The sequence below is a fragment of the Puma concolor genome, chromosome E2 (genome assembly GCF_028749965.1).
Source record: "Puma concolor isolate L17-30 chromosome E2, mPumCon1.1.hap2, whole genome shotgun sequence".
In the NCBI taxonomy this organism is placed as follows: Eukaryota; Metazoa; Chordata; class Mammalia; order Carnivora; family Felidae; genus Puma; species Puma concolor.
This window is the reverse complement of record NC_141681.1, coordinates 19,300,364-19,316,306: the sequence shown is the minus strand read 5'-3', so window position 1 is coordinate 19,316,306 and position 15,943 is coordinate 19,300,364. Positions and strand designations below refer to the sequence as shown.

The following is a 15,943-nucleotide window of genomic DNA, read 5'->3' as shown; positions in this document are numbered from 1 at the left end:
CAGTAAATCCACTAGATGGGAATAAAAGTGAAAAGATGCAACAGCTTGCCATGACCAGAATTTCAGAATCATAGAGTTATGGGGTTAAAGGCAGCTTAGACACTGGCCTAGCTCCCCACAGTATAGACAAGGAGATGGAAGCCCCACCATCTACCCATGACCACACAGCTGTCCCAGGAAAGGACGTTACAACTTCACTGAGGAAGCAGGCAATCCTCCCCCAGCACAGCCCGTTGGTTGGGCATTTTGCATGCACCATGAGAGGGGCAGTCCCTAAGAGAGAGGAAGTATTCTGAATGCTCAAGAACACACATTCAGGGTTGGCACGAAGGTCACTGGTGTAGTTGGCAAACTTCCCACATCAGATTTAAGGTCTGATGAGGAAAGCCTTTCCAAGACAGCTGAAATCATGTTCTTTTATAAGTTAAACACCTGCTTTGTCACAGTCAATGGTAAAAAAGGTTGACTAGAAGGAAGAAAAAAAGAAAACTGAAAAATCTCCCCTCTGATTTCCTGTGTCTGCTTAGATCACCCTAAAATGGGGAGGCTCCCTAATGCTGACTTTAATGAGGACCTTCCTAAAGCTGGTCCAACTGGTGTTCAAATCCCTAGACTGAAAAACAAGTTTATGAGCAGCAAGGTCACCTGATTCTGACCATGTGCGTGATGTTTACCCTGAGATGACAGGCCAGTGACTGCCACAGCTGTGATGAATGCTGTGAAGACTCTACTATCCCTTTGAAGCCTATAAGGGCCTCTACATGACTAAATGCCATAAAAAGGAACCCTGAATACAGCAAGAATGTGAAAGGAGGGAAGTCACAAACGCCATATAGCAGTAGGGGAAATCCTATTCTGGACAATGAATTGTTAATGTAAACTTGTTACTTGTTTCCCTGACCTGTGAGGTATTTCATTACATCATCACTGAAGAGAAGTCCCCTCCTCTACCCCCAATGCTTGCTACCAAGGGCTTCTGCTTACACCAGGCCATGCTCACAGTCAGGAAACAGAGGCAGCCCACTATTCAACCCTCTGCAGCCCAGACCCGTGAGGCTCAGCAGCTCACATCAGTCACAAGTGTCGGCCAGGAGTCATCAAACTCTGACCACAGGAAACAGGTCAGTGCTGGGGGAAAAAGGTGGTAAGAAGGGGCTTACCCATCTCTTCCTTTGCTGACAATCTTCACCTCAAAGTAATAAATGCCACAGGCAGCAGGTATGGGGTGGGTGGCACGCACTGAGGCAGCATCTTTGTGATTTTTGCCATGACCTAATAGGAGAGAGCAAGGAAGAAATTTCAGAAGAAATGTAAATAGAAACCTCATTCTTTACTGCTCCATGGCAACGAAGGGGTGAACCCTTCGTGGCTAGAGGAAGCCCTTACATTGTTCAAGGAACAACTAAACAACAACTGAGCAAACACATAAACCTCCCACCTTTGGCTCACCTCCTCCTGTGAACAGCAGCCCTGCCAGAGACACTGTCTCCCATACAAACTAAACGAGGGTACGGGCAATATGCATACATGTGAGAGATTTCCAAGTGCTGCTGGCGGTCTCTCCAGAATACAGGCAGTCCACCTGGGAGAGGAGGGGAGGTGGAGGAGCTCTGGAAGACCACCCCCCTCAACTTTAGTAGAAAACTCCAAGACCTGTCTGTGATGTCTGGCAGATGAGCAAACCCACAGGCTTCTGGCTAATGGAGGGGATGTGACCACCCCTTTCTTCAGACACTCCAAAAACTAAGCCGTGGTGAAGGGTTCAGCTGGAGTTGGGAGCTATCCCAGGACAAGCAGGAAGGCCCCCAGGGGTGGAAGCTCCAGCCCAGCACTGGGTATGGACACCTGTTGCAGTTCTCTTGACATTAGGTGTCTCAGAGAAGAGCAGTCTAGGCAGTCGACCCTCGGCCTGGTCAGCCTCAACACCCTGGACACCCCACAGGGGCTAAGGCCTAACCCGAAGCACCCAGGCCCGGGAAGGGACGTGATGGGGCAGGGGCGGGCAGCATCGCCACTCCACAGATGCTCTGGCCTTCCGCCCGACCCCAGCGGGCCAAACAGGCCGATACCTTTGTAGTGGACGCGGAGGTTGCCCTGGGAGAGGCCGATGTAGTTGTACTTGTCCTTGGGGCTCCAGGAGCGCGGCAGCGGCGTCTCGTGCTGGTTGACCGCGGGGTACAGGCGCTGCAGGCGCCGACTCAGCTCCTGCTCCCCTGGGGACGGCAGCCCGCCCCCAGCGCCCCCGCCAGAGGAATCTCCAGCCTGCGGGCTCCCAGCTCCCGGGTCCGCCGTCGCCGCCGCCATCTTGGAGGGAGCTGCTATTGTGTCACTGGGGGCGGGGAGGAGCGGGACGAGATCCTCCCCGCTCAGCCAATGGCCCGCGAGCCTACTGAGGTCGCAGGGAAACCGAGTCCGAGTCCGGCATCTCTCTTTGGACACTGCCACGCCTCGCCACATTTCGGACTCCATATCCCACAATGCAGAGCTCTCCAGAGGCGGGCCAACCCGGGATCGTAAAGAACTTAGGGAGATGTAGTACAAATCTGCTCAGTCATAAGCCTGCCCGGCAGAGACTTCAAGAAACCAAAAACTACAATTCCCGCTGGCAACGTAGCTCCAGGCCCTCAGTTTCCCTCTCTCCCCCACTGCCTCTGTTTATCCCCTCGCCTCAGTTGTGATAGCTAGGGTCAAGTCCTCTGTAGTGATTGACTGAGGGAACCCTGCTCCCGGGTCCGAGTCCACCTTTGCTAACTGGCTTTCCTCCTAGCCTTCGGCCTTGGGGTGAGGGGGCGTGGCACAATCTTGACACCGCCCCCGCCTCTGGGATGCTGGGGCCTGGTCGCCATAGCGACCGGCTGTACACTACCACAACTTCACAGGCAGTGGATGCTGGCTGTCCGGCTGCCCGAGGGTCATGGCCTCCCCGAAGCCGCGGTGCTCCAGCTTCGCGACCACTTCGAGGTAGGCGCTGGCCAGACTGAGGGCGGAGAGGAGGGTTTGGAGAACTTGCAGAAAGAGAAAAGCTTCTGTCCATTGATTCGGGGCTTCAGCCCCACCGGATCGCTGGGGCAGAAACAGAATGTGGACATTACGTGCTAGCAAAAGAGCTGGCGCACTTTAACATTAGTAAGAGCCAGCCTCTTTATATTGAGTGTATATGATGTGCCAAGTGCTTTATATATAACATATTTAACACACAACTCTATGAAGTAGTAATATCTTCTGGATACTTCTATTACAAATAGAAGTCTGGAGAAATCATGTGTTTTACACGTTTACAAGTGGAGGAGCTAGGATTTGAACCCAGCCATGTGAGACTTCTTAGCTCTTAGCCACAGAGATAAATGGCCTCTTCACCCATTGGTTTATGGCAAAGATGCTTATCGAATTGCTGTCTATTCAGAGGTTGCACCCTCTGGGCATTGCAAAATTTGACAAGTTCTATTATCCAGGAAAGACACAAAATGTACATAATAAGACAAAATTTGGGGATAAATGTCTTTCTAGCTTTGGGAACCCAAGAAGTCTCTTAAGTTCTGGGCTTCTGCTTCTGTATCTCAAACGTGGGGATGTTACAGCCCACCTCACAAACATTGCCGGGAAAATTTAGGCAGAATATGCGAAGCTCTCATCACAGTTCTTGCATATACTAAACATTCGGTTGTTTAATGAACGTAGTTTCTCCCTTCTACTCATTTCCAACGCAAAAACTTGATCTCACCTAAACTCTAATCCTTCAGGGTTTGCTACCTCAACAGAGAAAGCCTACAAAAGTCAGGAAATTGTTTGCCAATTGATTATTTTATCCAGAGTTAGAATGAAACTATAAGAACCAGGCAGCAGGCTTGAGAAAGAGTGTTGTTACCCAGCACAGGAATGATTTAGGAAACTGCAGTCATGTTTGAAAGGGATATGAAATGGATTCAGAAGGAGAATCCCCATCTATTTTAAGAAGGAAGCATAGGGGGTCACCTGGGTGGCTCAGTTGGTTAAGACACCAACTTCAGCTCGGGTCATGATCTCGCGGTTTGTGAGTTCGAGCCCCGCATGGGGCTCTGTGCCAGCAGCTCGGATTCTGTGTCTCCCTCCCTCTCTCTGTGCCCCTCCCCCACTCAAGCTTTGTTTCTCCCTCTCTCTCTCAAAAATAAACATTAAAGAGAAGAAGAAGAAGAAGAAGAAGAAGAAGAAGAAGAAGAAGAAGAAGAAGAAGAAGAAGAAAGCATAGGGGTGCCTGGGTGGCTCAGTTGCTTCAGCATCTGACTCTGGCTCAGGTCATGATCTTGCAGTTTGTGAGTTCAAGCCCAGCACTGTTCAAGCTGACAGTGCAGAGCCTGCTTCAGATCCTCTGTCCTCCTTTTTCTCTGCCCCTCCCCGGCTTGAATTTTCTCCCCCAAAATAAATAAACTGTAAAAAAAAAGTATCAAAAGGAAGAAAGGAAGGAAGAGAAGAGAAGAAATATAGGGGCAGTCCCCTACTGGCTCAGTCAGTAGAGCATGTGACTATTTTTTTTTAATGTTTATTTTTGAGAGATGGAGAGAGTGCACAAATGCAAAAACCCTTCCTTTTTTTTTTTAATTTTTTTTTAAATTTTTTTTTCAACATTTATTTATTTTTGGGACAGAGAGAGACAGAGCATGAACGGGGGAGGGGCAGAGAGAGAGGGAGACACAGAATCGGAAACAGGCTCCAGGCTCTGAGCCATCAGCCCAGAGCCTGACGCGGGGCTCGAACTCACGGACCGCGAGATCGTGACCTGGCTGAAGTCGGACGCTTAACCGACTGCGCCACCCAGGCACCCCAAAACCCTTCCTTTTCTATAGCTGCTGTTTATTTGATATGGTTTGTTCATACTTGTCCCATTGAGAGATAAGAGAGGACTAGCGTTTGGGGTGTCACCGCTCTATGGAGTAGGACTAAGGAACCAAGTCCTTAGGTTCCCAACTAGATTCACATTTACTGCTCTCAACTTCTCTGGAATACAGGTAGTCCCAGTCTCACTTTTATAAACAAAGACACTGAGGTTCAGAGAGGTTAAACAATATGCCCAAGGTCATTGGCTAGCAAAGGGAACGAAGACACAGGTCTGTCTGGCAGCATAAATGACCCCCACCCACTGCCACCATGGATTTCTGGAATTACTTTTCCCTTTTCTTCACCTGGATCTGCCTTCCCAGGGCAGCCCTCCTTGTTGATCCCCAAATGCCTTCCTAGCTTGAGGAAGAATGGCACTCCCTCCCAAGAGGTCTAGGAGCTAAAGACCTTCTTAGAATCAACTTTTCTCCCATCTTACTGTCATCATTAACATCTGCACAGCTCCTTGCAGCTTACAGGCTGCTTTTGCATATCTCTTTTCCTCGTATTAAACTTCACAACAACTTTATAAGATAGGAAAAGCAAGAATTGTCTCCATTTCCTTATGAGCATACTAGGCTGAGAGAGGTCAAATGGCTTGCCTGGGGGTTCCTGTTGGAACCCCAAATGTCAACCCCCAGGCCTTTCAGCCAGTAAGTGCAGGATGGGGACTCACACACCAGCTCTTGGACCTCAGACCTTGTGCTTCTTGTCCTAACACCTGTCTTTGGTATCACACCCCCAGAATGTGCCAGTCACAAACATGAAACTCCTCTCAACACTGAATGAAAGTTTAAGTCCACAGAGTTCTCTGGGCTCATGAAGCGCACTCATGAAGGTATCCTGTCACTGTAGGGATTGATGAGATCCTCAGCATGAGAAGGTTTCCAGGAATGTAGGAAAATGTTTTGGGCCCATGGCCAGGAACTTATTGGCAACATCTCTGGAAATCTATAGGCACTGCTGGGAAGACCCAGAGCCTAGCTCTGCAGGGAAAAGAAGCCATGTCCTGTTGATCTGGGAAGGTTGGAGGTGCTCTCCCCACTCAGAGCTCTGTCATCTACCACTGTCTTCCCCTTCTCTGTGCAGAACACACATACAGCCTTCAGGAGTGACCGTAGATGACTCCTACCTCACAGAAACCAAGAGCTCCCAGAACCGAAAGTTTTCCCAGAGACAGAAGACACTGGTTAGTGGCAATGTCTTGCTGGAAACCCAAATGTCAGCTCCCAGACCCTAGCTGCCGCCCTCTCTGCAACCCAAAAGCACCACCCACCTGAAACATGCCCCCCCGCCCCCCGCCCCAGAAGCCAGCAGCTTCTCTCCAGTCAGGGAAGCGTGGCTTACAGTGGCCAGACCCATCAGGCTTTAGGGTAGAGGTGTGCAAACTGGTTGCACCTCATCTGAAAAGCCTTTCCAGACCTCCCCTGGCAGAGAGAGACTCAGCTCCTTCCCGACACCCTTCCCCTGCAGCTCAATGTTCTGGAGTGGACCTCATTTTTTCATTCAGCCTGCCATATGCCAGGCACTGTGCTAGATGCTGGGATGGTCACACCAGATCTACCAAGGTCCTTCAGGGCTGTGACTATATGTTTTTTTGTTTTTTTTTTGTTTTTGTTTTTTTTCTGTATGGCCCTGATCCCTGATAGGGTACTTGAGTGTTTGGCATATGTTGAGAGCTCCATAATGTTGTGAGTAAATGTGTGAAGGCAGGAGTAAAAAGATGTTATTACCCCCTTGTGTTGCTGGCTCTGGGTTGGCGGCAAGAGACTCTACTAGCCTCAGGAAACTGCCCTTCCACCATTCCTGTTCTTTTAATTTTTTTATATAAAAATGAATTCTGTCTTGGGGCACCTGGCTGGCTCAGTCCGTAGAGTGTGAGACTCTTGATCTCTGGGTTTTGAGTTCAATTCCCACGTTGGGCGTACAGCTTACTTTAAAAAAAAAAAAAAATGAATGCTGTCTTATTAAGTACTTTTGAACTTTTGTTGATACAGTCATAGGGTTGTAATTATTTAATTAGCAAACCGACTTTAAAAAAAACACACACACACAGTTTAGCAAACTTATAACTCCAGTTCACAGTGGAGCATTATGGGCTGTGTGGTGGTTTTCTTTGTGTGTGTCCCCTATGGGGAATTTAAGGACACATGGGACCCACACTTTATGAAGCTGGAGATTCCCAACGTGGGGACCCAGACTCCAGAGAGGGAAAGGGAATCAGTGTGGACTCTTCGCAGAGACCAAGCGCAGCCAGGGCCTCGGAAGACCGATAATGGGGCACATGATCCCCCCTCCACCCAGCTGCCATCCTACCGTGTACCGGGGCCTAAGCACTTTCTTCCTGCGAGGGCACCACCATTCTTAACCACCAGAGGGCATTACTCCCTCACGCCGCCCCCTGGCCACGCCCCTTCCCATTTTCACCCTCAGGAGGAAGCAGAGAGGTAGGAGCCCCAGTGAAACATTTGCACCCGTTGGCTGGTGGAGGCCAGCTGGTAATGATAACAACGACCTGGAAGCCGCACTTGCCCCAGAATCAATGTAGGATGACCATGTTTTCTCCCCACACAAACGGCAGACAGAACGCAAGTCCTGGCCTTTTGAAAGTCTGAAAAACTTATCAGTTCACTAGGGTTAGATGCTTCTTTGACAAATTGCCAGATGTCTTTCGGAATTACTTGGCACAAAATCACAATTTTGATAAAATTTCAAAAAAAATTGTTTTTCTGGCTTGATTTTTAGCAGTTTTAATTCTCTCATTTTTCCAGTTTGCCTATTTATACTTTATTTACTCTCTTTTTAACTATTTAAAAATTTTATTCTTGATAGTTCTTCTCAAACTCAAACAAAAAGAAATCTTAAGGGTTTCTTTCTTTTTTTTTTTAATTTTTTTAATGTTTATTCATTTTTGAGAGATGGAGAGAGACAGAGCATGAGCAGGAGAGGGGCATAGAGAGAGAGAAGGAGACACAGAATCCAAAGCAGGCTCCAGGCTCTGAGCTGTCAGCACAGAGCCTGATGTGGGCTTGAACTCACAGACCAGGAGATCATGACCTGAGCCCAAGTCGGACACTCAACTGACTGAGCCCCTCCACCGCGCCCCCCCCCCCAGGATCCCAGAAATTTTTGAAAAATGTATAATTGTAGAAAAATAAGCATCCAATGGCCTATCATTAGAGAATAATAATTGTTGATAACTTTTTACATTATTTCTTGTTTTTTTCTAGACTTCCATTTTTACCTAATTGTGCTTATTCCTTAATTTCAGGCTTTACTTAACCCTTAGAGCTGTAGGGTTAGCATATTTCCACATTAAATCTTTTTGTAAACATTTCATGACTGCTTTTATTTTTTAGACATTTAGGAGTTTTCTAATTTCTGGGTATTTAGGAATTTATTAATTTTTCCACAGTCATAAGTAAGGCTTGGAGGACAGCCCTTCTGCATAAAGCTGCTGCTCCATCTCTGACTCCCTCTACACTGGCCACCCCAGGCCTCAGCCTCAACCAGCCTGCTCTCCTTGGACATTGGCCCCTTATTCATTGCTCTTTAAAATTCTTTTTTTTTTTTCGTATTTTTTTATTATTTTTTTTTTTTTGAAGGAGAGACAGAGCATGAGCGGGGGAGGAGCAGAGAGAGAGAGGGAGACACAGAATTTGAAGCAGGCTCCAGGCTCTAAGCTGTCAGCACAGAGCCCGACATGGGGCTCGAACTCACGAACTGTGAGATCGTGACCCGAGCCGAAGTCGGATGCTTAACCGACTGAGCCACTCAGGTGCCCCTAAAATTCTTTTTTTTTTTTAATTGTTTTTTGATGTTTATTTCTGAGAGAGAGAGAGTACATGAGTAGGAGAGGGGCAGAAAGAGAGGGAGCCACAGAATCTGAAGTAGGCTCCAGGCTCTGAGCTGTCAGCACAAAGCCCAACGCAGGGCTCGAACCCACCAACTGTGAGATCATGACCTGAACCGAAGTCAGACTTTCAACCGACTGAGCCACCCAATCGCCCCCGTAGCTCTTTAAAATTCTTGCTGTTGGGGTGCCTAGGTGGCTCAGTTGGTTGAGTGTCTGATTTTGGCCTGGGTCATGATCTTGTGGTTCATGAATTTGAGCCCTGCATCAGACTCTGTGCTGAGAGCTCAGAACCTGGAGCTTACTTCAGATTCTGTATCCCCCTTGCTCTCTCATCTCTCTCTCTCGTCTCTCTCTCTCAAAAATAAATGAAAATGTTAAAAAAAAATTCTTGCTGTTTCCCTGAGGTGTTAGTGCTACCCAGGCAGTCTGTGTGCCCCACCTTTAAACCTGAGATACACCCCCTCTCCCAGAGTGACCTCAGTTCCTCTCATATACGTATTCAAGTTTTACTGAATGAACATCACAGATATTATCACCTCCTCCTCCAAGATGTTAGCCTTTTCTGGTCCCCTCCAGTCAGGGCCCATCCCTACCTGGTAATCTGCATTGGCTTTAGTCACTACCTGGTGCTAGAGCCCACATTCTTAATTATGAACCATATTAAGAGATGTTGGGGGGTGCCTGGGTGGCTCAGTCGGTTAAGCATCTGACTTTGGCTCAGGTCATGATCTCACCGCTCGTGAGTTTGAGCCCCACGTTGGGTTCTGTGCTTACAGCTCAGAGTCTAGAGCCTGCTTTGGATTCTGTCTCCATCTGTCTCTGCCCCTCCCCTGCCTGCTCGCTCTCGCTCTCTCTCTCAAAAATAAATAAGCATTTAAAAAGACAGAGAGAGATGTTAGGGAGGGGCGCCTGGCTGGCTCAGTTGCTATAGCATGTGACTCTTCATCTTGGGGTCATGAGTTCAAGCACCATGTTGGGCATGGAGCCTACTTAAAAAAGAGAGAAAGAGATGTTGGGGGGGGGGCGGAATTAAGAATAGAAGGAGGATGGGGGCGCCTGGGTGGCTCAGTCGGTTGGGTGTCCGACTTCGGCTCAGGTCACGATCTCGCGGTGTGTGAGTTCGAGCCCCGCGTCGGGCTCTGTGCTGACTGCTCAGAGCCTGGAGCATGTTTCAGATTCTGTGTCTCCCTCTCTCTCTGACCCTCCCCCGTTCATGCTCTGTCTCTCTCTGTCTCAAAAATAAATAAACGTTAAAAAAAAAATTTTTTTTAAAAAGAATAGAAAGAGGATGATGGAGAGGAGCATCAGGAATGGGAGCAATGTTGCCTTGGTAACCTCACCTGTCTCTTCCTGCAGTCCTGTCAGTTCTCCATTGGTGGCCACCTGTCCCCATGGCCCACATACACCAGTGGTCAGACCATTCTGCATAATCGAAAGCCCTGTTCATATGATTACCGGAAACGAGCAGGGTAAGCCAGGGTCAGCACTGTGGTGGATGGGCTGGTACAGACCCAGCATTGGGCCCAGAGACAGCACAGGGGTGTGTGCTGCCCCAGACCAAGGATGCAAGAGCCCCATGGTGTGCCCATCACATCTCATCCCACCATACCCTGCAGTAGTTGGCAGCAGCAGCCCCTGGGCACTACTAAGCCGAGATACCTGGAGCAGCTAGAGAACTACCTACGCAAGGAGCTTCTCCTGCTGGACCTGAGCACAGATTCTGCCCAGGAGCTGAGGTTGCAGGTCAGAGCCACAGAATAACTGTGGGGAGGGCAGGAGGACAGGTGGGAGGAAATTTTACTCACTAGGACTCAGCATTCAGACTTCAGGAGAGACTATCCTCTCCCTTCTCTTTTGGGTTCCTATTCCTGGTAAGGGAAACAGGTTCTATGACAAAGTCAGCGAGCAGGCAAAGCTGGAACCAAAACTCTCCTGAGGCTTGAGTTTCACACCTGAGTCAGGTGAACTGGATGCTGTCTCCAGTTCCTTCAGCTTTGTGACCCCCAGTGCCTAGTTTGGGTTGTTGGACATCAGTGAATGGAGCCTGAATCCTGGCAATTGGGCAAGCAAGGGTCATATGGTGTTCACCAGCCCAGAGATGACAGACTCAAGCTTGAGGAACTTAGCCCAGACACAGAGAAACTTAGATGCAGATTAGATTCTGGTACATACTAAGGAGGGAATCACCAAATCCCTGTTCTAACAGGGATGATGACAGGAAATCCCTTACTTCTGACTTAGTCACAGATAGAAACACTTGCTGAGCACCATCTGTGTGCCAGGCCCTGAATGAGGCCTTGTATACAATCTCATAGGCTGAAGGTACCTCATCAACAAGGAAGCAGAAGTTCAGAGAAGGCATACAGCTATGAAGTGGTAGGGCTGGGATATGAACTCAGGACTGATTCTAGAGCCTGTGCTAATTCCAGGACATAATGCTGTGCCCCAAAACTTGTGTCCAAATTGGACAGGAAACCACACCTTTACTTGGAGGTGAGAATACAAAGCTAGAGGCTTGAATGTCCTCCTGTCCTCACAGGTCTGTAAGATGGCAAGGGGATGATGGTGAGAGGCTAACTAAGGCACAGTGCTTGGAGGCTGGCTGCCTGGAGAGCCAAAGTGGGGCTCAGAGACAGAAGGGACAGCCCTAACCCAAGTCATCTGCTAGCCTTCAGAGATAGCACCAGGAGAACAGCCTCCAGAGAACAGTTGAGAGGGACATAGCTACCCCTCAGCTTCCTGGCAATGAGCGACCCATGTGGTGCCCAGGGGTATTTATTTGAATGTGGGTCACCAGGTAACTTCATGCTACAATATTTCTAAACTTAAGAGAGTGGCAGCTATAGGCCAGGAGGTGACAGGTCCCCTTTTCTTGCCAGCCTTACAGAGAAATCTTTGAGTTCTTCATAGAGGACTTTAAAACGTACAAGCCATTGCTATCTTCCATCAAGAATGCATATGAGGTGATGCTGGGTAAGACTGCAACCTGGGTCCAGTCTGGAAGGCATGGAGAGGATCCAACTCTTACCTTCTGGGGTTATGCAGCCATGTTGGGCAGCTACTAATTAGGCCTTGAAGTCACCAAGCTTTGCTCAGCCTTTTTGCTTACACTGTCCTGTGATAGAGCACCTAATCACCTCCTGTCCTTGGGAAGTATGGTAAGAGAGCAACTTCACTATTGAGAGTGAAGCCCAGGAGTAAGTGAGTACCTTTGGGAAGTAGAGGCTCCCAACCAGGCTTAGGAGGTGCCGGGCATGGTACAACTACAGGACTAAAGGCTATAGAGAGAAAGGGCATAGATGAAACCCCAGTCCTCAACTAGACTGTGTCTCTGGTTTAAAAGCCAATGCAGGAAGGCCTTAAGCAGGAGCCATGTTTTGAACAAGGCAGTGATAGACTCCTGGAGTTTGCAAGGGACATAGCCACTCACTGTTACCTTCGATCAGTGTCTCCTGGCTGTTTGTTCTCCATGGTCCCAAAGGTAGTCTCCCACCTGTCCCTGCTTAGCCCACCAGAGGGAGAAGATTCGGGCTCTGGAGCCCTTGAAGGCCAAACTTGTCACTGTGAATGAGGACTGCAACGAGAGGATCCTGGCCATGCGGGCTGAGGAGAGATATGAAATCTCCATGCTGAAGAAAGAGAAGATGAATTTGCTAAAACTCATTGACAAAAAGAACGAGGAGAAGATCTCATTGCAGAGCGAGGTGAATGGGAGTAGTGTGGTGACCAGCTCCCTGAATTACTGGTACCTCCAGCCCAGGGGTGACCTGAAGCCTTGGGCACTAAGGTGACCCCTAACTCTCTACCCTTCTGCCTGGAATGATATACTGTGCCACCACCTACCTCCAGAGGCCCTACTTCTACATTCTGTCTTCCTTCTTGGCTTAGCACTGGTTCCATGTGGCCCCAAATGATAGCAGTCCTGCTTCTTGGCTCCCAGACTTTCTCCACAGGAGGAAGCATTGGCACTTTGTTGGATTCTCAGGAATGGCCAGCCTCCTTCTTTTACCTTTTCTCTTCCCAGGCCCTGATGTGGCCACCCAGCATCCATCCCATCCCCTTTGATGGCTCGCTAAGTACAGTCCCATGACCACACAGCCACCTTCCCAACAGGTGTCCAAACTGAGGAAGAATTTGGCTGAGGAGTACCTGCACTACCTCAGTGAGCGAGATGCCCGCAAGATCCTCATTGCAGACTTGAATGAGCTGCGGTACCAGCGGGAAGACATGTCACTAGCCCAGTCCCCAGGTAAGCCTGAGGTGGGTTTCTTTCCCCTGAGGAGGCACTAGAGGAGTCTCGCCACTTGTCCCCATTCAACTCTCCTACATCTGTTCATTCCATGCCCATTCACAATGCTGGGGGTGGGGTGGGGTGGGGTGGGGTGGGGTGAGGTGGGGATATTCTTGCTGCTGCCTGGGTCTGTGGATCTTCTGACCTGGACTGAGAATCATAGACTCCTTGTTTAAGTAGGAAACAATTGTTGGCCGCTGAGGCAACTGAGACTCCCTGAGAGCAGGACAGGCCTGGTACTTTGTGTCCTGGACTTCTCTGTTTAAGCTCGAAGTTGTAAGATATTAGTGCTGTAGGAAAGACCCAGGGCTTCCCAAGCAGCGAGAGAAGGACCTGGAACAAGCCCTGAGGAACATTCCAACCCTGCCCTGGGCTACAGGCCTTAGAGTCAGGGTGATGCAAGCTGGCTGGTACCCTGACAGGCATCTGGGGCGAGGACCCCGTTAAGTTAACACTGGCTCTGAAGATGACCCGGCAAGACCTGACCCGCACACAGATGGAACTCAACACCATGAAAGCCAACTTTGGAGATGTGGTGCCCAGGAGGGACTTTGAAATGCAGGAGAAGACCAACAAGGATCTGCAGGAGCAGGTGCTGGTGGGCAGGCAGGTCAGGCAGGGTAGGGAAGGGTCATGCAGGTGGGTAGCGAGGATCAATCACCTTGTCCGTAGCTGGACAGCCTGAGAGGTGACTATGAAGAGGTCTGCAAGGAGCACGAGATACTGCTACAGTTGCACATGACCACACTGAAGGAGCGGGACCAGTTTTATTCTGAGCTCCAGGAGATCCAGCGCACCTCTACACCACGGCCTGACTGGACCAAGTGTGAAGGTAATGATGGCCATTGGACTCCCAGGGAGTGCTCAACGATGTGGTTTGGACTCCAGCTCCCTCTTCCCACCTGCAGGTGTGGTGGCTGGGGGCCCAGATCGCTGGCAAATGCTGGCCGAGGGCAAAAACAGTGACCAGCTGGTGGATGTGCTCTTGGAGGAGATTGGCGAGGGCCTGCTCCGGGAGAAAGACTTCTTTCCTGGTCTGGTAGGGGTCCCTGGGCTTGGGAGGCTTGGGGCCAGAGTCAGAACAGCCAGGCCTTGCTGCTAAGACTTGAGATTCTGGGGAACCATCTTGGGCTCTGCCTGGGCCCAGAGATGAGCTGACATTCTACCTTGCAGGGCTATGGGGAAGCCATCCCCTCTTTCCTTCGATTTGATGGCATTGTGGAGAACAAGAAGCCAACCAAGAAGGATGTGGTAAACCTACTCAAAGATGCCTGGAAGGAACGTCTTGTTGAGGAGCAGGTCAGATCTTATGGGCCATTTGGGCCTGGTGTGGCCTTGAGAATCCTCCCGGGAATTCCATCAAGGTGTTAGGGGGGAGGGCTAACCCACCATGGGGCAGGGTTACTAAGCAGTCGTCCCCAACCCTGCAGAAAGAGAAATTCCCAGATTTCTTCTTCAATTTCCTGGAGAATCGCTTTGGACCTGGTGATGCCATGGCCTGGGCTTACACCATTTTTGAAAATATCAAGCTCTTCCGTTCTAATGAGGTCATGAGCCAGTTCTATGCACTCTTGATGGGAAAGGTGAGGTTGGACCTGGCCCTCCACCCTTTGTCCCCACCATAGGCCAGGTCTATCCCTATCACTTCAGGAAGCAGCAAGTTAGTCAATGCTTCCTTCCCTGTAGAGGAGCGAGAGTGTGTACATCAAGCAGAAGGAGACCGTAGTACAGTTGCTGAAGGAGATGACAAATGCTGACAGTCAGAATGAGGGGCTGATAACCATGGAAAACTTAAGGTGAGAGGCCAGTCCAGCCACCACAAACTCCTGCCCAACATTTCCTCTGGCCAGGCTCCCAGGTGTGCAGGGGAAAGGGGAGCCTGACAGGAAGGGCTCACAGCCCCAACACTTGTTGTCCCTTTTGAGCAGTAGTGGGGCTGGCAGAGTGGTACAGGAAGATAAGTGGGTAGGCCTGAGCCAGGCCTGTTGGCCCTTGTGTCTCCCCATAGCACTGCCCTTAAGAGCACCTTCCCCTTCAAGAGGGAAGAGAGAATCCAGCAGCTGATGGAGGCAGGGGGCTGGCATTCCAACAGTAGCAATGCAGACTTGCTCAACTACCACTCATTGTTTATAGAGGTAGGTATGGGTGTGTGTTGGGGAGTGGGAGTTGTCCAGGAACTTGCCCAGCCCTGCCCTGGCCTCTGCTGGACCCCAACCAATGTGTCCTCACCCTGCCTTACGGACCCTCCCAGGATGAGGAGGGCCAGAGTATGCCCTTTGTGCAAAAGCTGTGGGAACAGTACATGGATGAAAAGGATGAGTACTTACAGGAGCTAAAGCAGGAGCTGGGCCTGGAACTGTGAGTAACTCCTGAGGTCCTCAGGCCCACTTAGCCATAGGCATATCCTGCAGGTTGGGCCACAGGGTGGCATCTCATTGCCTTGGATCTCCCTGTGCACTGAGTTTGTTCCTGGGCACTATATACTGCTCAAGCTCAGCAGAGGACATCTTGGGGTCTGGGGTACAGAAGGGTCAAAGCCTATCTCTCTTTCTTTGTGGGGTAGCCATGATAAAGTAACCCTACCCAAGGTACGTGAAGCCCTGATGAACATTGATCCCGGCCTGGACAAAAAAACCCTGAATAGCTATTTGAGCCAGGCCTTCCAGCTCCCCATGACAGAACTGCCTGAGGAGGGTGAAGAGAAGGAAGAAGGCATTGTGGAACAGCTCCAGATTGCCCTGGAACAGCTTCAGATGATTGACCTCAGGCGCATGGGGCCTCGAGAGCAGGAGCCTGCAAGCTAGGGCTGCTATGGGCAGCCTCAGTGCTCCAGTGCTCTAGTGCTCCTAACCCCTAACTTTTAGTATAAAATTATTTGTCTGAACCTATTTCCCAGGTTGTGCTGGGGAATTGAGAAGAGGGATAAGTATTGGTCTCGGCCTGGC

The 15,943-nt window shown here is 49.8% G+C and overlaps 2 protein-coding genes across 12 annotated transcripts in view; one reads left to right on the top strand and one right to left on the bottom strand.

Moving 5' to 3' along the window:
- RANBP10 (RAN binding protein 10) overlaps window positions 1-2,472 on the bottom strand; it is a 64,558-nt gene extending 62,086 nt beyond the window's left edge. For all 3 annotated transcript variants that reach the window (XM_086689133.1, XM_025920618.2, XM_086689134.1), the window contains exons 1-2: window positions 2,070-2,472; window positions 1,161-1,272 (exon numbers count right to left, since the gene is read on the bottom strand). In XM_086689133.1, the coding sequence (XP_086545259.1) occupies window positions 1,161-1,272; window positions 2,070-2,469 (512 nt within the window). In that variant the 5' untranslated portion in view covers window positions 2,470-2,472. The remainder of the gene's footprint in view (window positions 1-1,160; window positions 1,273-2,069) is intronic.
- TSNAXIP1 (translin associated factor X interacting protein 1) lies at window positions 894-15,886 on the top strand. Of its 9 annotated transcripts, none has more exons than XM_086689125.1 (17): window positions 895-1,121; window positions 2,880-2,961; window positions 5,941-6,040; window positions 10,064-10,176; window positions 10,324-10,450; window positions 11,587-11,680; window positions 12,215-12,411; window positions 12,821-12,956; window positions 13,421-13,590; window positions 13,671-13,830; window positions 13,907-14,037; window positions 14,172-14,297; window positions 14,429-14,581; window positions 14,685-14,794; window positions 15,007-15,133; window positions 15,250-15,356; window positions 15,562-15,886. In XM_086689125.1, the coding sequence occupies exons 2-17, from the start codon at window positions 2,915-2,917 to the stop codon at window positions 15,800-15,802; spliced, it is 2,139 nt and encodes a 712-aa protein (XP_086545251.1). In that variant the 5' UTR covers window positions 895-1,121; window positions 2,880-2,914; the 3' UTR covers window positions 15,803-15,886. The 9 variants fall into 9 exon arrangements, with proteins under 9 accessions (XP_086545254.1, XP_086545251.1, XP_086545250.1 ...); XM_086689124.1 differs by having other exon boundaries at window positions 2,768-2,961; XM_086689128.1 differs by lacking the exon at window positions 5,941-6,040 and having other exon boundaries at window positions 894-1,121.
- Window positions 15,887-15,943: the final 57 nt, after the last annotated feature.